This window comes from Micromys minutus, assembly GCF_963924665.1.
Source record: "Micromys minutus genome assembly, chromosome: 7".
Taxonomy (NCBI): Eukaryota; Metazoa; Chordata; class Mammalia; order Rodentia; family Muridae; genus Micromys; species Micromys minutus.
This window is the reverse complement of record NC_137976.1, coordinates 72,806,607-72,833,805: the sequence shown is the minus strand read 5'-3', so window position 1 is coordinate 72,833,805 and position 27,199 is coordinate 72,806,607. Positions and strand designations below refer to the sequence as shown.

Genomic DNA, 27,199 nt, shown 5'->3' with positions numbered 1-27,199 from the left:
TTGAGGGCTGCATCTTCACTCATTAGACTTTGTCTTGAGGGTTCTTCTTTGCCAGTACTACAATTAGATTGGTAAAGAATGATTCAAATCTAATTTTAATTATAAAATGTAGGGCTGAATTTGAAAGTACCCTGGCTGTAGTGTCTTTCTTCATAGATTGTGGGAAGTGTTGGGTTCCCTCTGGTCTGGTGGTCCAATGCATGCCTTTCACTCCCTTCATTTCCCTTGTCAGGCCAAAGGCAGTAAATAGTCAGGGGTTTTTGTTGTTTTATGGTTCTGTATAATTCTACCTATAGACACCAGGGTAGTGCACAGACCTCCTGTATACTGCCTTTTACTAAAGAAGATGGAGTAATTAAAGTGTATGTGTATGTGTAAGTAGGTGCTCAGTTCAGATTGCAAAGATTCTAGTAGAATACAGCTGATGCTTGGCCTCTGTGCAGAACCAAAGGCAGGTCAAAGAGTTTCTGGTCTGTAGCCATGTGCCTCTGTCCTCTGCAGGCCAATCCCAGTGCTGAGCTGTACTATACAACCTTCAGTGACCCCCTCTACCTGACCATGTTCAAGATGCTTCGAGATACTCTGTACTACATGAAAGGTAAGGGGTGGTGGGTATGGGTGTAAGCAGAGGATGGGCTCCCTGGCCATCCTTACAGGCTGGCACTTGAAGTCTGTTGATGCCCACTTAAAATTCATGTGTGGAAGCCAGCTGGTTGATGTGGCTTATGAGTGTAAGCCTAGCTCCCTGGAAAGATGGTCTGAGTCCAGGAGTTTGAGACAAGCCTGGGCTAAGAGCACTCTTATCTCAAAAAATAAAAAACCAGACGTGAGCACCATGACCACATGACGGAATTTAGAAGAAATAAGGAAATTCTTTTAAAAAAATCTGTCCTCGATGTTAATACTTTAAATGATAGCTAAGAGTTGGGTTTATTTCCTAATATGTTTTCCTATACACCTAGTATCATTGTACATATAGTTTTTTAAAAGAAAGTTTCAAAAAATTTTGTATTAACTATTTATATGAGTATACTGTAGCTCTTCAGACCACCAGAAGAGGGCACCAAATTTCATTACAGATGGTTGTGAGCCACCATGTAGTTGCTGGGAATTGACCTCTGAAAGAGCAGTCAGTGCTCTTAACCTCTGAGCCATCATCTCTCCAGCCCCCTGTACATATAGTTTTACATATTGAATTTACGTATTCTAGAAAAAAGGTATTTGCCTTGTTTCTTTTAACTCAGAGTTATCTTAATAATTTTTCATGTACACTCAGAAATTTCCTCCCATTTCCTCCTGATGTCTCGTATGTTTTTCCCATGCTGTTTCTTCATAGCATTACATGTTCCTCTTAAATGTTTTGATGACTACGTAGTATTCCAAGATATAGATACACTATAATTTAGTTAACTAGTTCCAATCTAAAGAATTAAGAGAGCTAGTGAGAAACAGTCTTCTAGGGACCCCAGCAGCAGAGGTTTGGGTTTACTAAGGAGTCACTCAGGGATGGCCACCCCAGCTGATGTCCTAGAGTCCTCAACCTCAGCTAGTTAAAGTCTTCAAGTCTAAGGATGGGAATTTGGAACGTCTCTAATCTTTGAATACTCCAGACACCCATGGAATTAGCTTCTAGTTGTAACAAACCATTCTTCTGTTGTCTTATAGCTGGTCACTGTTAGACAATATATCATTAAGTATTTCCTGTTGTCAACTGAATGATCCCATTTGATGATACCTACCCTTTCAGGTATTTCATGTGTTTGCAGTTCAGTTTTTGACTGTGTAAAAGACAGTGCTGTAGGCTTAGGGTATAGCTCAGTGGTAGAGCACTTGTAGTCACAAGTGTAGGCACCTGGATTGATCTCTAATGCCACCAAAACCAAACCAAAACCCAAAAGCCTGGGTCTGACTTCCCAGGAAAACTCTTTTTCTCTGACTGCCAAAGTATATGCTTTTGGGGAACTGTGGCAAAGCCTGTTCATGCCTGCCCTCCAGGCATTCTTAGAGCCATCATAGCCAGCTTCAGGGGTCATCTTTGGTTTTGTTGAGGGGGAATATCCTTTGCCGTTGGCAGCTGCTGCTGTGTTGTACGGCTCTTTCCATCTGTGACTGTCCCTCATCCCATCCCAAACTTTCTTTCCTGCAGACCTACCCACTTCCTTTGTGAAAGAGATCCATGATTTTGTGTTGGAGCAGTTCAACATGAGCCAAGGGGAGCTCCAAAAGATTCTGCATGATGCAGACAGGATCCACAGTGAGATGAGCCCACTCAAACTGCGCTGCCAAGCAAATGCTGCCTGTGTGGACCTCATGGTGTGGGCTGTGAAGGATGAGCAGGGTGAGTACCAAGGTACCTTCCTACATCCTGTGAGCCCTAGGTGCTTCCCAAAGTAACTTCTAGAACTCTTGGCCCAGGCATTTGAGGTTCCATCCTGCAGTGTAGAGCAGTGGACGTGGGAAGAAGGGGAAACCCAAGGCCACTGACCCTGTGCATTCTTTCTGCTGTTTTTTTGATGGTACTTTAGAATTTTCTCTGGAGGGTGAGAGGCTGGTCCAGTGGTGGGGGAGTCTGGGAAACATTCTTGCAGAGCAGAACACTGAGACAAAGGGTTCCCTGCCAGCAGAGAAAATATGGTAGGCACACGTCGTGTAGGTTCCTGCTTCAGAGCTCCTGGTGCTACCTGTCACTGTTAATACCTGCAACAGGCATTTTTGTGGGACTTAACTGAGTCCTGTGATTCGTGTATAAGAGCATATTTTCTGAATGTTAGGGTTTGGTGCTCATTTGTGTCTGCTTCTCAAATTAAGGTGCAGAAAACCTGTGCATCAAGCTGTCTGAAAAGCTACAGTCTAAGACATCCAGCAAGGTCATCATTGCCCATTTGCCCTTGCTGATCTGCTGCCTACAGGTCAGTCTCGATGAGACTTCGGACACTCACTTCCCATTCACAGGGTGCCCTTGCCTTGTTTTTGCTCAGGCTGTAATTGATTCTCCAGTATCTAACAAGAGACAAGTTCTTCTTTACAACGTCTCAGTAGAGATTGCTGTGAACTAAGTATAAGCTGCTCCATATAGGGCAAGTGGTGTCCATTAGCTACATGCCTTAAAGGGGACTTGGGGTCCTCCCTGATATGAGACAGCCTTGCATCCAATCAAGGCCAGCAGGTGAGTTGACACACACCACAGCACCTCACAGAAAGATGCCCTTCTTAAAGTGCTTAGTTCTTCAGGACTAAGGCTCCCTCCCTGGTATAGGTCCATTGACCCCCTCACCTGCCATTGCTTAACAGCCTACTTTGTACTGTGTGCGTGTGTGTGTGTGTGTGTGTGTGTGTGTGTGTGTGTGTGTGTGTGTGTGTGTGTGGCCTTGACTGATGAAGAATCAGTACCATGACTACTTGGGACGTTATGGTGAGACTTGGACATCAGAAGGGTTAAGCATCCCGGGCCTTGTAGACGGTCCTTTTCAGACAGTGTGATGTTGACTTGATGTTGTGTTGCAGGGTCTGGGCCGCCTATGTGAAAGGTTCCCAGTGGTGGTCCACTCAGTGACGCCATCTTTGAGAGACTTTCTGGTAATTCCATCCCCAGTGCTGGTGAAGCTCTATAAGTACCACAGTCAGTACCACACAGGTAAGACTCTCATCTTCGGCATTTAGGGCCTCTGTGTCCTGAGAGAGGAATTGTAACTATTTGAGTTCTATACCTGCACGGATCTGCGCCCATTCCTTTTCCTCTGCATCTTTCCTTCTGTCTTTCCTTTCTCACTCCCAAGGTTTCAGGCCTTTCTCTGCCTCCCACAGAAGGCCCCATGTAATCATTTGTTTTGTTTTTGTTTTGTTGGTTAGGTTGCTTGTTTGGTTTGGTTTGGTTTTGGAATTTTCTCTTGAGAAAATAAAGACATGCAAACAAAAAGAAAAACGCTCTTGATTTATAGTTGTAATGCTTTCTAGCTTAGGGAACTATTTTTTGAATCAGTCATTATAACTTAGTTAAGGAACAGTGTAGATATTTAAGGTTGGACTTTGTATCTCCCAGGCTTCTGTCAAATGCACTACCACCCACAACCACATACCCTTGCCTGCTCTGTGCACATTGTGAGGGCACCTCTTAGGAAAGGGCTGCACCTCACTGAGCACTAGAGCTACATTCATGTTCACATTTGTCAGTTAGTTTTATTTTTTAAGATTTATTTATTCATTATATATAAGTACACTGTGGCTGTCTTCAGACACACCAGAAGAGGGCATCAGATCCCATTACAGATGGTTGTGAGCCATCATGTGGTTGCTGGGAATTGAACTCAGGACCTCTGGAAGAGCATCAGTGCTCTTAACCACTGAGCTATCTCTCCAGCCCCCTATTTGTCAGTTATTATTGTTGTTGTTGTTTGATACAGGGTCTCTCTACATAACACTGGCTGGCCTCAAATTTACAGACATCTGCTTGCCTCTGCCTCTGGAGTCCTGGGATTAAAGATGTGCACCACCACACCTGAGTTTGTCATTTTTAAAAAAATGGTTCATTAAGAAATTGCTGAGTTACCAGTTAACACTTTATAACCCGCTGTCCTTTTATTTAAACATGTCCCTTCACCTTCCTGTTGGTCTCGGGCTGATGATTCTAAAACGTTTGGTCTGGTCAGTTAGCCAGGAGTGGTGGTGCATGTCTTTAAGGAGGCAAGCCTGGTTCTACATAGTAAGATCCAAGCAGGCCAGGGAAGGGATGGTGGGAGGGAGGAGGGAAAAGCAAGCCCGTGGGTAGGGTAAGATACTAGGTCAGATGGTTTTGAGTCCTTGCTTCTGCAAGCTAAAGCTGACTATCTTGTCATCTCAGTTGTGCACAGAGAAGGGAAAGAAAGTAAAGTTTGAGTCAGACACAAGTTTGAACTTTTGCTTTTAGTTGCTGGCAGTGATATAAAAATTAGTGTCACCAATGAGCATTCTGAGTCAACTCTGAATGTCCTGCCGGGCAAGAAGAACCAGCCATCCATGTATGAGCAGCTCAGGGACATCGCCATTGACAACATCTGCAGGTGAGCTCTGTTGAAGAAAGCCTCTGGGGGTCGGGTGTACTGGACTGATATAAAAGGAGTGGATTTATCCCTTTCATTTAAAGCTTGTTTCTATATTGTATATTTATAAAAAGAGGAGGTTTTTGTTTGTTTTTGTTTTAGACAAAGTTGTCTTATTTTCTTGGTCAGAAAAAAAAATCAAAATATTTATTCAAGAAAATTAGTGATATATTAAAAAGGATTGATCCATAACCCATCTTCTGAAGCAACATGTAATTATATTATTTCTGTATAATATTTGATGTAAGGCAGGGGTTTTTTGTTGTTGTTTTAAATAAGATTAAGTTTCTTTGCTGTGGAGACTTTTGCTTTATGCTCTTGTTTTGCCAATTTAAAAGCCAAATGCTTTTTGTGTGTGCCCCCTTTGGAATTCTGGCCTCTTGTTCTCAAAAAGCAAATTGAGACAGTAGCTCAACATGCCTTAAGAGCCAAATAGATGTGGCTGTACGACACACCTGAGAAAGAAGATTCTGTGGTTTTTAGGGGCTTCTGAATTTTTCCATTTTTCTCTGTAGCACGAGCATTTTCTCCTTAGTAAGAGATGCTTGGTAGGGAGTAAGGGTTCAGCTTAATGGTGAAGCACTTTGCATGTGTAAGGCCCTGGAGTTCATGGGGAGAGGCTTGATACATAATGTCCTCAGCTATCTGGGCCTGTCTGTCCTGAGTCAGTCAATAAAGGAAGAGTGAAATTGTTACTACCCAGGATACTTTATTCTGGAGAAAGCTGTTTCTTCCAAATAGGCTAAGTGATTTAAGTTAGTGTTTCCAGAAGAGATATTACCAAGTGGGCAAATCTGCTATAAATCTTCAAATTTGTTTTTTGGAATGATTTCATTCAGATTTCTGGAGTAGAAACTTCAGAGCTGCTATTTAAAGTGTTACAGAGCTCAGCAAGGAACAGAGTGAGCAGAAGACAAAGCTGGCCACCATCTTAACAAGTATCATGTGGGTTCTCTGCTGCACAGGTGCCTGAAGGCCGGCCTCACCGTGGACCCTGTGATCGTGGAGGCCTTCCTGGCCAGCCTCTCCAACCGGCTCTACATCTCCCAGGAGAGCGACAAGTAAGTGTCTGGACTTGGGAAGTAGACTCTTGTGTGTGTGTGTCATGTGTGCGTGTGTGCTGCCTCTTCCCTGCTCACAGTGTAGCCACGTGGTCTGCTGAGGGCTCAGAGTTAGTCTTGGACGACAGTGATGGAGTTACAGTCCGGTTCTTCGGCTCTGAATGTGGTAGGAGACCACAGTGGCTCCTTCGGAGTGGCTCCTTCCAGAAGGTGGAGAAATACACTTTTTGGAAATTCACTGCCTGCCTCAGAGCTTTTCTTTTTTCTTTTTGGGTTTTTTTATTTTGTTTTTTTGTTTATCATTTACCCTGAGACAGGGTTTCTCTGAATAGCCCAGGCTGTCCTAGAACCCACTATGTAGACCAGACTGGACTTGAATTCAGAGATTCCCCTGCCCCCACCCCTCGAGTGCTAGGATTAAAGCATGTGCCACCACTCTGGACACTCAGAGCTTTTTTTAAACCCCCTTTTTTTTTCCTCCTATAGGGATGCTCACTTGATTCCTGACCATACCATTCGTGCCTTGGGACACATTGCAGTGGCTCTGAGGGACACCCCAAAGGTCATGGAGCCAATTCTTCAGATTCTGCAGCAGAAATTTTGCCAACCCCCGTCACCCCTTGACGTGCTGATCATCGACCAGCTGGGCTGCCTGGTTATCACTGGAAATGTAAGGAAGAGCCCTGCAGAAAGGCTAGAGCCGGAAACCTTTGATTATAAGGAGTATAAAATTGTACTAGTCACATACCGTAAAACCGACCTAAATTCTCACAATGATTTCAGCACTGTATGGTGAGAATAATGTAATCAGTGGTTTTATGGGTCTTAGGAAAAGAAATCCAGCTAATTTCTTATCAGTGTAGCTGCATAAAGTCAGGTCTAAATGAAGACTGCTTCTAGAAATGGATCCTTAGCAGAACTCCATGACACATGCCTGTAGTCCCAGTATCTGAGAAGTAGATGCCAAAGGATTGGGAGTTCAAACCCATTCTTTCCTTTATATAAGATCCTATCTCCAAAAAACAGGGCTGAAAATGTTGCTCAGTGGTTAGAAGCACATATTGCCCTTGTGGAAGGTCCAAGTTCAGCTCTAAGCTCCCACATCAGGTGAATCAGGACCTCCTGTGGCTTCAACTCTAGGAGGTCTGATGCTGTCTTCTGACGTATAAAGGTACTCACATATCCACATAATTTAAAATAGAGTCATAAAGCCATACATGGTGGTGCACAGCTTTAATCCCAGCACTTGGTAGGCAGAGGCAAGCATATCTCTGTGAGTTTGAGTCCAGTCTGATCTACAAAGCAAGTTCTGGGGACAGCCAGGACTATACAGAGAAACTCTGTCTCAAAAAAAAAACAAAACAAAACAAAAAAAAAAACAATAATCTTAAAATAAAACAATAAAATAAATAGGCTGGGCATGGTGTACACACCTTTAATCCAGTACTTGGGAACCAGAAACAGGAGGATCTCTGTGAGTTCAAAGCCAGCCTGTTCTGTATGGTGAGACCCTGTATATAAATCAATCAGTCAATAAAGTAAACATGGCTGGCAAAGATGACTTAGTGGGTGAAGAAACTTGCTGACAAGCCCAGTGACTTGAGTTTGGTCCCTGAACCTGAGAGATGGAAGGAGAAAAGCAGCTCCTACAATTGTTCCTCTGACTACTATGGTACTTACACACACACACACCTTTGTGTGTGCCCTGCACAGTCTCTGGTTAGCTTTCTCCCTGGGTGATGACAAGAAGGGCCTTCTCTATCTAGGAGTGGCCTCTTGGTGGCAGTATCTCTTGCTCTCTTTCAGCAATACATTTATCAGGAAGTGTGGAATCTCTTCCAGCAAATAAGTGTGAAGGCCAGTTCAGTTGTCTATTCGGCCACCAAAGACTACAAAGACCATGGCTACAGGTAATTCTTCTGTACCTTGTTGCTTTAGATCTTGACAGCATTTAACTCTGAGGGAACTTTGAGAATTTGTCTCTTGTCTTCTTACAGAAGAACCAAAGTACATATAAGGCAGTGTGTGAAAATTCACACATGGCAGCCATTCATTGCTGAACTATACCTGTGGCCTCTGCCCTGTTCCTTTCCATGCATAAAAACCCATAATGCATGTCAGGTGACCCGATTCTTATACTTAAGCAGTATGACAGCTACACCTCAAATGTTGCCCTGTATGTTGCTTTAAACAGCGGTGTGGTGCCACATTGTATAGCTGTGTCAAGACTGTGAGCATCCTACTTTGGATGTTAAGTAGTTTTCTAGTTTCCATACTAGAAGGTGTGGAAATACCTCGAATAACCAGTGTAATAACTATGTAAAAACAACGTGAATCTGCTTTTCTTATATTCGATTTTCAAAAGCAGGATTTGGGGACTCTGTGCAAAGCAATTGGCTCACAAGTCCAGGGCCCTAGGTTTGGTTCTTAGCACTTAAAAAACAGCATAGGGTGGGAGGCAGTCAACATTTAGGGGGCCTGAGGGAATAGACATATCTTTGAGCATTCTGTATTTATATAAAGCCTGACCAGTCATCCTTGGCAGACCGAGATACATCCTGACTTTACCTGGAATGCCTTGAGGAAGAGCCATTTCTCTGTGTTTGAGGGATCTCACATGTTAAGTCAGCAGAAGAGGGGAAAAGAAGGAAGAAATGAAATTGGTGGAGAGAGAGAAAGGCCCTTTGTTAACATTGCTGTTCTTGGTCATCGGGCTCCTCTGGTTTTGATTATTTAATACAAGTGTCCTCTAAGATCATCCCCATGTTCAGTGGGAAACAGTGCAGCTGCCTGGCCTCAGTAAATGCTGAGCCTGCCTGTACCTCAGAGCACATCTCCAGTTGCCAGAGTAAATAGAAAGGCACACATGGGTATGTGGCATTCTGACCACCCAGAATGTGCCTAACTCAGTCAGTCTCCATTAAGTAAAGCAGGGATGAGTCTGGTCACTGCTTTGGTGAAAGAATATATATGTGAAATTTCTTGACCGGTATGAGCTCCTGGCATTGTTGCACAGGTGCCTTTTAAATCTGAAGTTTCCGTGTCTGTAGATTTAACCACTGATAGGTAGTAAATGCCGGAACAAAACATTCATCTATAGTGTCTATGGACAGATCTCCTCAACATTATCAAAGCAGTAAAATATTGTTCAAGGCTGGGAGAGGTGCTACATGCTATGATATCAGCATCTAGGAACTGAGAGTTAGAGGCTAGCCTGAGCCACAAAGTAAGTTCCAAACGATACACAGTGAAAGCCCACCTTAAAAACAAACAAATCAAATCAAAACAAAACAAAAATAAGCCAGGTGATGGTGGCAGAGGTGGACCTTTGAGTTCCAGGACAGCCAGGGCTACACAGAGAAACCCTGTCTTGCAGAGACATCAGTCCTAACTGATGCTGCAGGGAACACTGGGGAGAAGCTGATCACCAGCTGAGATAATGCCTGAATTCCATGTGAAGGAGAGAAACAGCTCAAGCAGAACATTCTGGAACCAAGTAATTCTATATTCAGATACTCAGTAGACTTTTAGCATTCAGAGGACAGTCCTTAGTCACAAGGCCATAGTCATTTATTTGTTGTCAGTGTCTGTGGAAGTTCCTTGTGCATGGTGAGGTGGGCCAGTTTTCCCTACAGCGCATCCTTCGAATTACTGAGGGTCTGGCAGTGAGTATGACTGTTTGTTTTCTCTAGGCACTGCTCCCTAGCAGTGATCAATGCCCTGGCCAACATTGCAGCCAACATCCAGGAGGAGCATCTTGTGGACGAGCTGTTAATGAACCTGCTAGAACTGTTTGTGCAGCTGGGGCTGGAGGGGAAGAGAGCCAGTGAGAGGGCCAGTGAGAAAGGGCCTGCCCTCAAGGTAGGAAGGAAGGTGCATTTCAAGGAACTGCCTTGGTTGAAATATGGTGCTTTTTTGTTAAATTATTTAAGTTTTAAATGTATTCTGGTTTTGGTTCTTAGGCTCAAACCAAGGTTTCACATATGCTAACACCACTGGCTCACACTGTCCACCTGTTAGGTGGTGTAAGAAAAAGGGAAGGGATTTTCACCCAAGGGTGCCAGGTAGGGAAGAAGTTGGCTTCCTCACAACACTGCATCTGGTTTGTATCAGCCCAGGGGACATCAAAACAGCAGCAGCAAGCATGGGTTTCTCCGTGAACAGCTCTCCCTGGGTTGCTCATCAGGAAGCAGGTGTTGATGGTGTCCTGAACCTGTGCTGAGGGGGACTTTACATGCCTGGAACATAAGGGATGCCAGCTTTTATCTGATGTCATGCTGTCATAGAAGGGCAGGGCCACAGGAACAAACAGAATGCTACATTTTAAATGCTCAAGTTGGTTATTGGGGGCTGTTTAAGACAGGGAACATCCCTTACCACCTCAGCTCCCCATTAGCACGAGCCCTCTCCCACATTTACAGCTCAGTGCTTACATTACTTCCCTCTCCCCTTTCCAAGCTGCTCTCCACCACTGTGCTTAGTGCTGTCACAAGTCAGATGCAGCCCACTTAGTATAAAGAACAGGCTGTCGATATTGTGGGCTTGGCAGACTCAAGACAGTTTCTGTTGCTACAATTCCGTTTTTCTGTGCTAGAGACAGTAGCTGTAGCCTTGTGCAAGAGACAGGTAATGGTTAGGATTTGGCCCATGGGCTTCAGAGTCCTGGCTGTTGTTCAGGTAAGGGATTAAGCAATTAAAAGCCTCTGTGAGAAGCTTTCTGGGAGTGTAGAACAGGGCAGCCCAGCAAGGAGCACTTTGAAACTAGGCTGCCTAGGAATGCCTTATAAAGGAATGTCTGAATTGACCTCTCCATTGAATTCTTCCTGTGAAGGTCTTTAACAGGAGTAGCTGACAAGAAACACCAAAAAAAAAAAAAAAAAAAGCAAACAAACAAAAAACCCCACCTAAGACCTCATCCATAATTCATCCTTGTTCTTCTAGACCCTACCAACGGGTTATCTGCTGATCAGTTTATCAAGCCTCCCAAGATAGTGACTTTATCAGTTCTCAGGAGAGACTGTCCCCTACACTCAGCAGAGGCTTAAGTGTTGGGGTGATGGGGGAAAGTGCTGGTGATGAAGGGAGGTGCTAAACACCTGAGAAAGTGATGTCAGCATACCCAGAACCTTCTCTCTCACAAAAAGTCAGCATTAGTGCCCAGCTGATCTTCTGGGACCTGTGGCCACTCCCATCTGCTTTTTCTTGCCACATGTTTTTATAGAATTTCAAGACTCTAAATTTAATACTTATTCAGAGGCAAGAAGAGCAATTCCAGGATTCTCTTCTCTCCTAAGTGCAAAGGTGGGATCCTGTTCTTTGTAGAGTAATTACTGTTAACCAGCCAAGTATTCACTGAAGGAGGAACTTCTAGAGTGAGGGGAGCCTGTAGAGGAAGATGCTAACGCATAAGTGCCAGATGTGATGGTACGTTCCTCTGATGCTAGCTCTCAGGACAGTTTTATTTTCATCCTAGCTCTCAGGTGGATTTTTACAAGTGCAAAGCTAGCCTGCTCTACAAAGCAAGTTTTAAGCCAGCTAAGAGTACAGTGAGACTTTGTTTAAAGAAGAAAAAGTTTTAAGCCAAGGCCCACATAGAGAGAGGCTTCCTTGACATAGCTATGCCAGAGTCAACAGTGCACTCCCTCAGGGCTTCCTCGGCTCCCGCAAATGTTTGTTGGATTTTCGCAGCATTTAGGGGCCTAGCTAGAAAACATAACAATCGAATTGTTAAAATTTCCAGGGTTTTCCTGACTTATAGAAAAGATACAGACATTGCCAGGTTTTCTCTACATGTACATGTTACCTATGTATAACTGAGTCAGAGGGGGCGTATAACCCCAGACATGTTTTCATTTAATGTTTCTGTCAGTGCTCTTCCAAGATGACTACATTCTTCAGAGAGTTGCCTTCTTAATGACCATGTCATGATTATGTAGAATTGCCACAATCATAAATTAATGGTTTGTATTTGACATTTGTGTGGCTTATGCAAGGCTCTAAGGTCCGTCCACAGCTCCACACACACAGAAACGGAAGCAAGCCGCATGGGAACTGCGTTTATTGTTTGAATGCTTAGCTTGTCAAAGGCGCTAGAGCCAAGTCGTTATACTCTGTGTATATGACCCACTGTTTCTATGTACAAGTCTGTTGAGGATTTTTGTTTGTTAGGAAGAGAAATGTTTGGCCAATGACGTGTGTGGTTTTCTCCCTAGGCTTCCAGCAGTGCCGGGAATTTGGGAGTGCTCATTCCTGTAATAGCTGTGGTGAGTATTGGTCTGTGAGAAGACTCAGCTCCTCGAGTTAATCCAGCAATGGGAGGCAGGGGTAGGTGGATCTACATAGTTGAGTTCCAGGACAGACAGAGCTGTATAGTGAGACAAACAAACAACCAAAATAAATACGTAAATAAGTGAATGGGATCCCAGGACTCTGTATAGTTGTTCCAGGTACAGTGACTTTCAGGAACAGCCATAGGGATACTATTTCCTTCATGCCTTGCTCAGCTGCCTCAGTTCCTCAACAGACCCACTTCGGTTCCCTTCTTGCATGGTGCCCAGGCCTGGCCCTGCTCTCACCCTCTGCTGTCATGCCCTGTTGTAGTCTCTTTGACTGGTACTTTGCCAGGCCTCCTTCAGTGGCTTTCTCCTGCAGACAGAGGGGCTGCAGCACTGTTTCTGGGTACAGGGGATGCAAGGTCTGCTTCCTGATGCAGCACACTACGCTAGAGAGCCCATACTTGTCCTGTCCTGCTTTATGCTGTGTCTGCTGCTCTGCAAAACATTTTTTAAAATATTAGACATAAGTTCTCACTGTGTAGCTTTGGTTGCCCTAAACTCAGTATGTAGACCAGGCTGTCTTCTAACTCACAGAGATTCATTCACCTGCCCATGTCTCTTGAGTGCAGGGCTTAAATGTGGGTGTCACTATACTTATTCCCCCATTCTTAGTCATCCCAGCATCAGTCCTGAGGACCCTATGCTCTCATATTTCTATCCTTCTTGTTCTCTCCTCACCCCATGCTGAACAGTTCAGGCCTTAAAAGTGTTGTAAACCAGCAGTGTCTACCTGCCTGGGGGCTGGGGGGTGGTAGGACAAGAATGTTAGAGAGGTAAGTGGATGGGTGTGTGTGTGTGTGTGTGTGTGCGCGCCCCCCCCCCCTCTCTCTCTGCCAAGCTATTTCTTTGGCCCTCCGTTCAGTTTTTAAAATTACACACATTTAATCCCAGTACTTAGGAAGAAGAGACAGGCAGGTTTTCTTTAAGTTCAGTGCTGGTCTGGTTGACATACAGAGTTAAAAGCCATCCAGAACTACAGAGTGAGATTCTGTCTCGAAATAAAATATAGAATAATAAAATTAAGTTTTAACTAATTAAATAATTAATTTACATCCTAACCACACTTTCCTCTTTCTTCTTACCTCCCAGTTCCTTCCCCACTATCCACTCCTCCCTTTCTCTTCAGAAAAGGGGAGGTCTCCCTCTATTGGATATCAGCCAGCATTGGCTTATTATGTTGCAGTAAGTCTAGGTGTATTGTCTCCCACTGAGGCTAGATGAGGCATCCCAGTAGTGGGAAAGGGTCCCACAGGAAGGCAACAGAGTCAGCCCTGCTCCCACTGTCAGGAGTCTCACATAAAAACCAAGTACACAAGTGTCACATATGTGCAGAGAGCCTAAGTCAGTCCCATGCATGCTCTCTGGTTGGCAGTCTAGTCTCTGTGAGCCCTATGGCCCAGGTTAGTTGATCTGTAGATTTTCCTGTGATGTCCTTGAGCCTTCTTGCTCCTACAGTCCTTCCTCCCACTCTTTCACAGGATTCCCCAAGTTCTACTTAAGGTTTGGCTGTGGGTCTCTACATCAGTTTCCATCAGTTGCTGTGTGAACCCTCTCTAGTGATTGTTATCGTAGGCTCCTGTCTGCAAGGATATCATTAATAGTCAGGGGTGCGCGCCCTCTCTTTTTGTGGTCTCAAGCTAGATTGGTCATTAGTTGGCCACTTCTTCAACTTCTGCTCCATCTTTACCCCTACACATCTTGTAGGCAGGACAAGTTTTAGGCCGAGAGTTTTATGACTAGGTTTGTGTCCCAATCTCTCCATCGGAAGTCTTGCCTGGTACAGGATATGGTAGGCTTCACATAAAATTACTTTTTAGATTAGCATACAAAGTAATGATTTTATGTGTCATTTTCTGTTCTCATATATCCTTATCCCCTTCTCTCTCAGCCTCCCTGCTTGCAAACTCTCAGGTGTGTCTATTGTTGCTCACTTAGCGTGTAATAAGTTAGTTCATCAAGAAATATCCCAGAGACGTTTTGCTCTGTGAGAGTGGCAATGATAGCGAAGTCGTAAAGTTCATGGCTGAACTTGTAGCCGTTTGTGGGATTCTGGGTGTCCAAGCCTCTGCACAGGATCAGTATAGGCAGTGCTGTGACGAGTGACATCTCAGAACAAACATGCCTCAAATCAAAACCTGTGTGCTTTGTATGAATAGAATGAGTATTGTTATTTTTAGGGAGTTCAGAAAAAGATTTTAACGTAGATTTCAGTGTGGTGCTGAGAGAAGAGGGACACACAGACATAGCCAGGAAGTCAGATGCACACTTCATGGCAAAGGAACAGTTCTATGCTCTCACGGTAGATGTGGGTTTCCCAGGAGTATTGTATTTTTAACAAAAGTTAATGGTTAAATTACGGGGGAGGAAACAAATATTTGATGTAATTGCTCAACAGAGAGCCAGCGGATCGTAGACCTTGGCACTTGTCTTTAGTGACCTCTTGTACCTTCTGAGAGAAATCGATTGCCAAGGGTGCGGAGTAGAGTGTTGTTTTCAATATTTAGAATTTTGTACTTTTGTTTCATTTTTCAAAGATAAATATATACTCTGTTTTGAACGTTTAATGATTCAAAAGGGCGAGTAGATTTGGGGCAGAAAGCTTGACTCTTGTTAATGCATCTCAGTAGCCTGACGCTCGCTCGAGTGAAGCTGGGTCCTGTGGTCTGTGACTCCTTCCTGCTTAGTCCAGGCTCAACCAATCCTCCTAACCTCTGGAATAACTGAGATCACAGGGATATACCACATGTCTACCCAGCTTTTTAGGGCACAATTTTGAGATAACTACATTTACAAATGTAAGAAGCAAGAGAAATTACCAACACGATAAAATATATAGAACAAACACCAGAAAAGAACACTGGTTAAAAAAAAATTGGAGGGAGAGGAAAAATGGGGAGAAGGGTAGGTAATTTGTCGTCAACCATGACAGGCTTCACCAGAAAGCCGGGACGATGTTGCAGGGAGGCCCTGCATCAGCTCCGCACTATCTTCTCAGCAGTGCTGGTACAGATGTAAGCAAGCACAGGCCCTGGAGTCCCCCTGCCTGGGGCACACATGCAGCTCTGTCTAGCAAGTAGCCTACTCCTTTCAGCCATTCCCATTACCGGTATTGCTTTGTGTGGCTGGAGTCTTCTGTAGCTAGACTCCCTACAGGATCCCCAAGTCCAGCAAACCTTGCCTTGATCCCCAGCCCTACCATGTATTGTAGCTGCGTTTTGTGTACGTTTTAGAACCCTTCTAGCTCATGCTTTGTTGGGAAAATAAAACTTCTTCCTCTATGTTATGGGGGTTACAGTGAGCTAGCTCACACATAGAGCTCAGGACTGATGCTCCTAATGCAGCTCACAGTTTCCCCACTAAAGGCACATCTTGATCCATGTCTTCTAAACCACCTGCCTTCTAAACCACTTTTTTAATTGTTGTGAATGATCCCAAATCATATTCCTTGGATGTTACCAGGTTTGTCAAACCTGACCTACTACAGGACCACATCTGAGAGATGAAAGTTAAAGCATGAATCTCACCTAGAGCCTGAGTTTCTGGCTCATATGAAACTGCAATGCCTTGTCTCAGGAATTCCATTAGACCAGTACCAGCCACACACCTCATCTCTATCCTAAGACTGTGCCTTTCAGTACTGTATGAGTTTTTTTTTTTTTTTTTTTTTTCCAGTTTGCCCTTTGTTATTTGAGCTGCTGGCTGTGGTGCACATGTCTGTAGGGATCCTAGCACTCAGGAAGCAGAGGTGGGCATGTACTTTTTACTAGCAAGTAACATACTCCTTTCTGTTCCTATTACTAGTATTGTTTCATGTGCTTCGGAGACCTCTGTAACTAAGACTCCCTATAAGAACCTCAAGTATGAGGGCCAGCCAGTTTGCCTAGCTTGGGAGTTTCAAGGCCAGTTTGGTTTACCTAGCAAGTTCAAAGGCTATGTAGTAAAGCCCTTTCTTTAAAATTGGGGTGGTGCTAGAAATATGGCTCAGTGGCTAAGAGCTCTTCCAGAGGACCTGGGTTCAATTCCCAGCACCTATATCAGGCAGCTTGCCACTATCTGTAATGCAGCTCCAAGGGTCTCTGGCACTCTTGGCCTTTAGAACTACCTGTAAATACATGTACATAACTTAAAATAATAAAAATATGTATCTATAAAACATAGAAAAGATAATTATAATAGATACAACGTAAATATGGTTGTTCATATCTCTAGGATAGGATATGTAGCCCAATGTACACATTGCTGAAGAGATGATATTTACATGAATTTAAAAGGTTGGGCCTTGAATTAAGTCTGAGCATCTCAGACATGTTGAGGCTACTTCTCCACTGGGCAGGAATGGCACTATGTGGACATCCTCCCTGGAAGGGGTCAGAGCTCCTCAGTACCATTCGTGTGGAGGGGCCTGGCTGGGGGGAAACCTTGACTGGTAAAGGCTGATGAGGCTACCTGAGGAGAGTGTCAGCTCCACTTTACACATTCCTTAGTGACAAAGGCATTGAGGCCGAAGCAGTTTGTGTGTCTAGGACCTCTAGGGAATAGCTGGCACAACCACCAGTTGCATTAACATCTGTGCACTTATGGCACTGTTTACTGTCAGATTATTATCATAAACCACATAGATTATCAATATCAAAATGTCTCTGTCCTCTTCGTTAGAATGAAAACAGGATTACAGAGTGTCCCCCAAACGACATCAGGTGCCCAGACCACCACATTAAGACTTGGCAGGGTTGGCCACTCTTCCCATGAAGAGCAGACAGCTGGTTCGGTGCTCATACACTAGGAACAGGAAGGGACGGTCAACAGTGAATCGGACTTGGGTAGACAGCGGCATGAACCCCACTGTAGTTACAGCTGCAGCTTGGGTACCCTCTTCATTCACTGTGATGGTACTTTGGTGCTTGAACTGTTTAAAATTAGAAAGAAAAGGTGTCAGGTTGTATAGGTTGTCATAGCGAGGTGGGGGTTGGGGGAGATGAGACATCTGTTTAAGTCTCATTATCAGAGAAAGGCTCTAGAGACCTTCCATAAAACAAATCATACCTAGTCAAAATGACCCATAACTGATCTTTGAGCTTAGAGTGTCTGTCACATACAATCTTACCTTTGCACACTAGAGCTACATTCACTTTTGGGCATGGTCATAGTCTGAGAGGCCATGGGAGCCAGAATAGCCACCCAGCCTCCTGTACCCTGAAAGTCTAGATCACAGGCCCAGCGAGAGGTTGGGGAAAGAGGCAGCACCAAAGCAAGGCAAAGTATAGGGACTAGCAGGGGAAAGCCATTGCCAGATCAGTGGGGACTAGCACGGGAGAGCCATTACCAGATCAATGACGAGCCTCTGGTCTGAGATGCCCGACATATTGCCATTCTTGTTGAAGAGCTTTGTGAGTCCCATGGACTTAAGGACCTCCACCAGGTTATAATTCTTCTCAAGCTTAAATTTGGGCAGAAGTACCTCTCGAGTTCTAGTTGGAGAAGAAAGAAGCCAATTTTATGGATACAAATGACAAAATAAGTACAGCTTTCCTGCTAATTTTGTGTTTACTACAGAATTGACATGCATTTTCTCATGTTTAAAACTTATATACTGGTACTTTTCATTGAGGGTCTTGTAGAGAAAGCATCTACTGTGAGTCCAGTTACAGTTAACATTTAGATCTGTGAGTTTCATCAGCCATGGGTTCTTAGTATCAGGGAAAACTGCATCTGACTGGGCATGTGCTCTCCTCACGCTGTAAGCAGGAGATGGAACTACTGTTTATCAGGTATTCATATTGTATTATGTACAAAAAGTGAGGTAGAGATGACTTACAGTTTTTGGGGAAAATATGCATGGGATATATGTAAATGTTAGGCGATTTATATATAAGGAACATGAAGGCCTTGGATCTGACAGGAGGGAAAGAGGAAAGATGCTAGACAGAACCAACCAAAAGGTAAACTCTGTGGACTTGCCTAGAAGCTGATCAGGCTCCTATTGCTGGGAGTCTCTGGGGATACGAAGGTGAAGAAGATGGAAATAATATGCTGGACTAGGGATAGAAGTCAGAGTTGGCCTGGCCTCACTGATTCAGAGAGGATGTCACTGGTGAGGAGATAAGACCGGTTTATAAATTCAAAAGGTAGGGACAGGAAGCTTTGGGTCATCCTAGGAATCACCTCTGTCCACTATACTATACCTGTGGCTCTGAGCCTCAGATCAATCAACCCCAGGGTGAGATCAATTAATTGCATTGCCTATCAGAACTCAGGGTGAGAAATAAAGAGCAGGCAGTGAGTTCAGTACAGCAGGAACATTTTATTTAAATGGTAATCTACAGGACGTCTATTCTTCCACCGTGTGGGTCTTAGGGACTGAATTCAGGTAGTCAGCGTGCAGTAAGCACCTTTACCTGCTAATCCATCTTGTTGGCCCATATTTTGTTTTTGTGGAACAGGGTCTCACCCTTCCTAGTCTGACCCTCCCCTCATGACCCCAGCTTCCCCAGTGCTGGGGTCATGGGTGTGTACTGCTGTACCCAGCAGTATGTTCAGTTTTGTTGCATGTCTAAATTTTTTTATGTCAAATAGACATATCTAGTAAAACTGAAATATACCCCTTTTCTCTGTTTTTTCTGAAGTGGTCCAATAATAACTTCGGCAGATATTTAGCATCAACAGTTTCAACGCTAAGTAATAATAATCAAGGAAAGTCGTGAGTGACAAATCTTATTGGGATTTCCAGCCAAGGGAGGAGACAGCTAATCTTTGCTGGAAGCCTCTTAGATTCCAGGCACTGAGAGTAGGGAGCTGATGGTGGGGGCAGTAAATGCACCTGCTCTTCTCACCCTGAGTCCTGATTGGTAATGCAATTGATCTCACCCTGGGGTTGATTGAACTGAGGCTCAGAGCCACAAAGTAGAGTATAGTAGACGGAGGTATTCCTAAAATGACCCAAAGCTTCCTGTCCCTACCTCCTGAAACAGCTCTGTGGAGATGTCTTTCTCATCAGTGCACCCACTGGACAAGAAATTTAGGCTGAAGTAAACAGGCATGGCTTATGTTACAGTTATTGGTTTTTTGTTTGGTTGTTTGTTGCTTACTTCCCCAGTTTGTAAAAAAATCAATCAAACAAAAAACTAGTATGGGGACCCACACATGTCATCCTAGTACTTGGAAGACTGATGAGGGAATGAGTTCTAGGCCATCTGGACTACAGAGTGAGACCCTGACTCAAAGGAAAGGAGAGGAAGGGAAGGGAAGGAAAGGGAGAGGGGGGAAAGGAGAGGATATGGGGGGAAGAGAGAGGGAGGAGGGGGGAGAAAGGAGAGGAAAGACTATGGGAGAAGAGGAGGGGAGAAGGGGAAGGTAGAGGAGGAAGGGGGAGGGGAGGGGAAGGGAGGGGAGAAGAAGAGAGGGAAAGGCTATGGCGGGAGAAGGTGGGAGAGGAAAGGCAGAGATTAGTCACAGCTTTAGAACTCCCAGACGCCCCAGCCCTAGAAAGCAAAGGAACAGAGAAGCTGAAGTACCTGTTTGTCATGCTTTTTTGCCATCTCTCTACTACCTGGGGTGTCAGCTGTGCTTCAAGAGTCTTCATCCCCGACAGCTTCCGTGGAACTACAGTTAGCATGCTGATGCCCCCTACATACTCCAGCTGCAGAATGTCACAATCTAGCTCCTGGTCATTTGCCGCAAGGAAATTCCCTTTAGTTTGCATCATGGAGACTTTGACTACTTCTCTCTCATTCAGCCGGAAGTTGTGGTTGTGCGTCATTTCTACTGGGAATTTATTCACCCAAGTTCCTGTAAAGTCAGAAGGAGTGGACAGGTGGAAGAATGTCCTTTTAGAATAGTCTTAGCTCTCAAACATTTGCCCTGGAGTGTTCTCTAGGACCAACCTCAAAGTCTTAACAAGCGAAATTTAAGACCACAGGGTATTATGATTAGACTGTGACACTATTTATTTGCCCTTGAGAGATGTCTAATAATGAGCACTCCTTTAGGCCCTCACACCTAATGATTCTCTAGTATTTGACAGGACACATATCCTCAGGATCTTCCATGTCGGCTGGGTGTAGAGCTTTATAGGTATATTTATTCAGGAATAAATCTTAGCTCTAAAATACGCTCATTAATAAAGCTGGTGACTAGCTGCCAACAGGTCACACGTCAGGCATAAGCACCTTTCCTGTATCATTTCATTTTCAGCTCCTAGAAGCTATATAAAATAAATAATTTTATTTTACATCCGTAGGTGACAGAGACAAGGTGAAGTGAAGTGAACTTGTTCAAAGTTTCCTGTGGAATGTGGAGCAGCTGAGATGAGAAAAATGGGGCTCTTTGAGGGAAGTTAGACCCAGACCGCTCTGGCCTGCTCGATGTCTGAGCTGTATATGCGAGCTATCTGTGCTTTTAGGGCTTTAACAGCATTCCTAGACCCTCCCAGCTAGACACCAGCTCAAGCTACCAGTCACAAGTGCAAGCAGACGTCTACTTCAGACCCATTGGAAATCACTGCTCTGCCGCTTTGTTAGAGTGATGCAGTGCGGCTCTAACAAAGCAATTATAACACAGAGTTCAACTAGGAACCGAGATTTGAGAATAAGAAACTAAAATTGTACTTACAGAATTTTTTAACAATTAAGATGCATCCTTCTCAGTTAGGCATGGTGGTGCACACCTTTAATCCCAGCACTCTGGAGGCAGAGGCAAGCAGATCTCTGAGAGTTTGAGGCCAGCCTAGTCTACAGAGTGAGTTCTAGAGCAGCCAGGGCTACATAGGTAAGACCCTGTTTCAAACAAACAAACAGATGCTTTGTTCTGATTCCCAGCACTGAGTCAAGTGAGTTCTCCAACACAGTAAGGAAAGGTCCTCTGTCTTCAGTGTATCGTGATTACTATATTCACAAGATAATATGATCACATCTGCTTTGTTCTACATTTCTACCTACTCCGCTGCAGACAGAAAGAGACTCTTGGTTCAGAATTTCAAGTATGATTAATTAATGTAGAGGCTGTGGCATCCAGCAAACTGTTAAGACTGAAGATGCTGGTGGTGCCCCCACCAGCCTGTTTCACAGCCATTCCCAAGCATAAGCTAACTGCTGATGAAAGTAAATGCTATTAGCAATATCATAATACTTTCTATCATGTTACACTATATTACATTCACTGTCACAGTCATTGTGTTCCTGCTGCTTGCAACAACATGGCCAAGTGCTGACCACACCATCTCTCAGTTCTCATTGTACCCCATTGGAGTAGGTCTTCTGCTTTCTATAAGAGTTGTCACATAAGTTTCCCAACATCACATAAATGGAAAGGGGGGACCCAGATCTTCAACTCTTGTTTGCTCAGTTCCAAAATGGGTACTGCTTTTTGAAACAGGGTTTCTCTGTGTAACTCTGGCTGTCCTGGAACCCACTCTGTAGACCAGGTTGACCTTCAACTCAGACCTTCACCTGCCTCTGCCTCCTGAGTGCTGGGATTAAAGCTATGTACCAGAAAACTATATTTTCATCATAAATATCAACTATTTGTCTATAGTCACAGGCTTGTGAGAGATTTAGCTGTTAGCCATATCCTCATTGAAGCTTTAGTGCTGTGCCCAGTCTGGAAAGGAGTCTGGGGTCAGATCTCAGCACTCAAGCCCAGTGAAGTCCTGGCCTCTCTAGTGCTGCTTAGCAGCCCAGCCTGGCAGGATGCCAGTTTTGCAGAACTGGGAGTTATATGTAGTCCATTGACAGATCAGGAGAGGCTCTGGCCTCACCTCTACAAGCAGAAGCCAGGAGGGAGCCCCTGCCCTTCTCATCTCTGAGAAGTAAAACACTGGGGCAAACAACAAGACATATTGGCTTCCCAGCAGCCCTTCCCAGCTGGTGTCCTGAGCTCAGTGATGTGCTGTGCAGTCTGCTGTTAGCCCTGATGCTGAGCAATCCCTGTGCTGTTTGAACAAGATGGAAGTCAACTTTGATCAGATTCCAATCAGAGGTCTAGATTTTGCCTGGAATAGTGCCAGCATTGTAGGAGACTATGTCAGACGCATCTTGAGTTGTGGGTCAGCCTGGGTTACATAGCAAGACCTTTTTTAGAAAATAAGTTTTGAGGGCTGGAGAGATGGCTCAGTGGTTAAGAGCACTGACTATTCTTTCAGAGGTCCTGAGTTCAATTCCCAGCAACCACATGGTGGCTCACAACCATCTGTAATGGGATCCAATGCCTTCTTGTGTCTGAAGACAGTGACAGTGTACTCACATTCATAAAATAAACATTTAGAGAAAAGTTTTGAAATGAGTCTTAGTAGGTAGGTAGGTACACACATGCGCATGTCTATACTGAGTGGGAGATAGTACTTTCTTTAAAAGTGCTCTCATGCACTGTGAGAAGTTAACTGTATGAGTCAGTGAAGAAGTATTGATTTAGAACCAGAGAGATGGCTTAGCAGGTAAAGAAGACTGCTGCCAATTCTGCCAGCTTGGGTTCCCACAGAAACCCGTGCTATAGAGAGAACTAACAGTCTCAAAGGAAAGGAACGGGGTTAACTGTATTTCCCACCTATCCATTATTTGAAAGTACCCTGAGAAAGCTGGCTGTGGTGGCTCATGCCTTTCCTTTTAGCTGGCCAGCCTGGTCTACATAGCAGGCTTTAGACTAGCCAAGGCTACATAGGTGTTTCAAATAAAAAAGAAGTTTATTTCTAACAGTTATCGTCACTGAACAGTTCCAGACCTATTTCTTTAGCCTTTTGCCCATATTCTTACTCACAGGCAATTGAGTAGGGAAATGAAGAAACCCTAACCCACACTGGCCAAATACTGAAAGGGGGCATATATTACCTCTTCTAATTAGTAAGTCACTAGGAACAGCTTACTGAGACCCAGCCTGAACATTGCCCCTCTAGTCTTTACCCTTGGGGCATGTTACCTCTATACTTTCGTGACTTTGTCTATAAAACATGGATTCTGATAACTAACACATGATATCTACCAGATGGAAATCTAGTGAGTGGAAAATAATAATAGGGTTTAGTAGCTACCACCTCATGTTCTTCCCTGTCCTTGAATCAACACAGTGTCTTATTTTCCTTCATAAATTACCATCACAATGTAGATCTTAGTGTCGTCTTTTTGTATTGTGAGTTTCCTTTGAGAATCATAAAACTGCTTCTTACCTTTGAAGTAGATGCAGTTCAGAACCATCATCTGAGTAGCAGAATCTATATTCTCCAGAGCTTCTTTTATAAGGCCCTTGGTGAGCTTCAGAATGTGGTTGTTTGCCTTTGCTATGAAGGCAGGATCTGAGAAGTCAGCCTCCTGGGCCTCAGCAAAGTAAAACTCTTTCACAGCAGCTCTGAAGTCCCCCCGGATGGGAAATTGCTTCTGAATATAAAGGTCATTGACCGACCGAAGCGTGTACCCAAAATTCCTCCTGAAGAGTCGATGGGTCAGTTTTCGAAAGAGATTGTGAATGGTAGTGACCTCATACTTGCTGCTAGCATTGACAAAGTCTCTGAAGTGTAGGACTGAGTGAACTTCCTCATGGGTCTCTCCCCTCAGCCCCAGGGAGATCATCCCCATGGCAGTGGAAATGCCTACAGGTGCTATGAAGAGGTTTTCAGAGGTGGTGACCTGGTCCTTCAGGACTCGGTAAAGGTTGAAGGCAAACTTCGCATTGAGGATATTAAGGCGCTGGATCCGACTCTTGCCTTGGAAAAGCTGCAGGATATTGCTAGCACTTGATTCTGAGTCTGTCGGGGAGACGGCATCAATGATATAAATGTAGTCGTCATCTTCACTGAGCAGCTTCTCCAGGTCCAGGTAGTCGTCATCCTCCTCCCCCTCTGGAATCCAGTCATTAGTGACTGTGTTTTCTTTGTGGAAGTTAGCAGGCAGGAAGGACGTGGTCAGGTTTTCAGTGGTTGGCTCAGCCAGGCCTTTGCTCCCAGCACACACAGACACGATGAGAGGAAGAAGAAGAAGAGTGTGGGATGGATGTTTCATCTCTGCAGAGCTAAAGCTGCTATAAAACAGACAGCAGTGAGCGCCGGGCAGCCTGGCTGGCACCACCCTGCTGAAACATGCACACAGCAGCTTCTCTGAGGTTCTAACACAGCAAGAAGCCCTCACAGCACCAACGCTCACACCAGCTATCTGATAAAAATGAGTGTACAACTAGTGTTAGTGATTGTAAGTTTCATGTATCTCCTGGGATCTGTGAGCCCCTAGAGCGGAACTTCTCAACCTCTTTAGGCTGCAACCCTGTAACTCAGCTCTGATGTTGTGGTGACCAACCATAACTGGTTGAACTCCTGTAATCCCTGCACTGGGGAGGCAGAGGCAGATCTATGTGAGTTCGAGGCCAGTATGGTCTACAAAGTTCCTGGACAGCCAGGGCTACACAGAGAACCGAGGAAGTGAGGGGACACAACTCCAAGCAACACCCCCCCGACCAAATATATATATTTGCTACTTTATAACTGTAAATTTGCTACTGTTATTTATCATAAATATCTGATATAAAAGTTAACCTGGGAGACCCACACGTTGAAAACCACTGCCCTAGATGAAAATTTATTCTTTTAAAAATTTTTTTTAGATTTTTTTTTTTTTTGTATTTATTTCTTTGTGGGGGTAAAGAGGTTTGCCATGCTATATGTGTAGAAGTCATAGGACAACTGGTGGGGCTCACTCTCCTACCTGCTGAGACATCTCAGCAGCCCAAGGTTTTTTATTATTTATTTACATTGTGTGTGTGTGTGTGTGTGTGTGTGTGTGTGTGTGTGTGGTGTGTGTGGTGTGTGCACACACATACAAACATGCATGTCACCGTCAGATGGTTGGGTGGAGTTGGTTCTTCCACCTTTCTGTGATGAAACTCAGGTAGCCACGCTTGCACAAGTTGTACCTTTGCCTGCTGAGGTGTGAACGAGGGAACCTGGGAAGTTCACCAGCATCATTATCTGTCTCTAGCAAACAGGCCTGGCACTAGAGGCAGTGAGGACACAGATGATGGAACAGGCAGGGAGAATGTTCCAGGATTAAGAGCTTTCCAAACAGTGCTGTCATGATGTGGGGTCAGGGAAAGGACGGAGGGTCCAGAGAGTTAAAGAGGCTTCAGAAGAGCTGAGCTCAAGTGAGTACCTGAGGCAGGAGGAGAGTTTCCAGTGGATGGACTCTACCTGTGAGCCTGCCAAACCCCTGCTCACCTGTGGGGAGGAAGTGTCATGGATGAACATGGGCCAGAAACATCGTAAAGATAGCTTTACGCTGTGCAGTCATTTGGGTTCATTTGGACTCTCTTAGGACCCACTGAAAGGAGTTTGGCTGGGTGCCTGTGTCTCTCCTGCAGTCCCAGAGATTATTTGGTTAATGTCACTTGCCGTAGAGAGAAAGGAAATCTTTTCTACTTCCTGCCTCCGATCTCACGGTGCAGACAGGGTCTGCGGGAGGGCAGTGTCAGAGGCTCACTCTTTGTAGAAGTCTATAGACAAGTGGGGTATTTTATGTAGACCCTGTCCTTGTCTTTATCTTCTCATCCTTTGCCTTGTTTCTGAGGAGATCTTGATGACTTATCAAATCCAGTTTTTCTGCCTAGTGGCTTTGGTTATCTCTTCCAGTCTCTCAGTCACTAAAGAGGTAGATGACCTCTCTTGTTGCTTCCCTGTCTCAGCAGCTGGGTATATCTTCTAGGAAAAAAAGAAGTCTGTTTTGTGCCTGTGACCATTTCTTAGTGTAGAATATCTGTTGCCAGTCTCTATTCATTAAGGGTTGCTGGCTCCTGATAAAGTGTTCAGACTTGTTAGACCTGAAGACAGTTAGGGACTAGCTTTGCAGATGCTCTATTTGAAATTCTACTGCCATTTTAACTGATCATGAGATGTAGCCTTCCTTTGCAGCTACTAAGAGATGGCAGTTGTTTGAGCTAGGAACATAGGTAAATATTAACTACTCTCACCAGATTGCATGGACCCGGGTTCAGTCCCTAGCACTAAAACGTAAGGACTGAGGGATGGTAGATAATGACTAGATTGAACCAGGTTGGTTAAGTCCCCAGGTTCCTTAGAATGCCAGCCAGGACACTCAGAACTGTCCACGCTTGGGGAACAGCTAGCTATGCCAGTCTTTGCTCTTAGGGCCCATCCCCTATAATGTGGTTAAAATTAGCATTCCAAGCTTTGCTTTTTGTTTGTGTGTTTGCTTTTTGTTTTGCTATCCTGAAACTGGCTCTTTAGACCAGGCTGGTGGCAAACTTGTAGAGATTAGCTTTCCTCTACCTCCCAAGTGCTGGGATTAAAGACATGCAGCATGGTTTTAATCCTAACTTTTAAAAAAGATATTGTGCATCTCAGGCTAGCTGAAATTCTTGTATACCAAGGCTAACCTTAAGTTTCTGACCCTTTAGCCTGTACCTCCTCAGCTGTAGACCTGGATCACTCTACCTATTCTGCACAGTGCTGGGATGACTCAGGGCTGTCGGCGCTAGCAGGGCGCTAGCTGACTGGGGGAATTCTGAAGTGCTTGTTTTGAAAGAAGTCAGGTCACATGCTTTCTGACTCTGGAAACGCCTGACCCTCCTCAGCACTTTGCTAAGACTGGCAGCTATATAATCTACACATTTGGAACAGTTTCTAGAAACAGTATCTAATGTATGTAGCTGCAAATAAAACTAGTCTCAAGATAGAATCAGGCATGGGTATCATTGGCACTAAATGAGCTAGAGAGGTGGCTCAGCAGTTAATACTTCCTGC

At 44.4% G+C, this 27,199-nt stretch overlaps 2 protein-coding genes across 2 annotated transcripts in view; one reads left to right on the top strand and one right to left on the bottom strand.

The window, feature by feature from the left end:
• PI4KA (phosphatidylinositol 4-kinase alpha) overlaps positions 1–27,199 on the top strand; it is a gene marked incomplete at its 5' end in the record, with an annotated part of 118,694 nt that overhangs the window by 41,524 nt on the left and 49,971 nt on the right. Inside the window, 10 exons of the mRNA XM_080918640.1 lie at positions 502–598; positions 2,147–2,338; positions 2,809–2,909; positions 3,505–3,634; positions 4,904–5,036; positions 6,041–6,136; positions 6,623–6,806; positions 7,943–8,046; positions 9,829–9,997; positions 12,349–12,399. Of these exons, the coding sequence (XP_080774766.1) occupies positions 502–598; positions 2,147–2,338; positions 2,809–2,909; positions 3,505–3,634; positions 4,904–5,036; positions 6,041–6,136; positions 6,623–6,806; positions 7,943–8,046; positions 9,829–9,997; positions 12,349–12,399 (1,257 nt within the window). The remainder of the gene's footprint in view (positions 1–501; positions 599–2,146; positions 2,339–2,808; positions 2,910–3,504; positions 3,635–4,903; positions 5,037–6,040; positions 6,137–6,622; positions 6,807–7,942; positions 8,047–9,828; positions 9,998–12,348; positions 12,400–27,199) is intronic.
• Positions 17,186–24,452, bottom strand: SERPIND1 (serpin family D member 1; the record flags this gene model as incomplete). The annotated part of the gene is made up of 4 exons (XM_080918996.1): positions 17,186–17,377; positions 17,795–17,939; positions 19,983–20,256; positions 23,624–24,452. The coding sequence occupies 4 exons, from the start codon at positions 24,450–24,452 to the stop codon at positions 17,186–17,188; spliced, it is 1,440 nt and encodes a 479-aa protein (XP_080775122.1).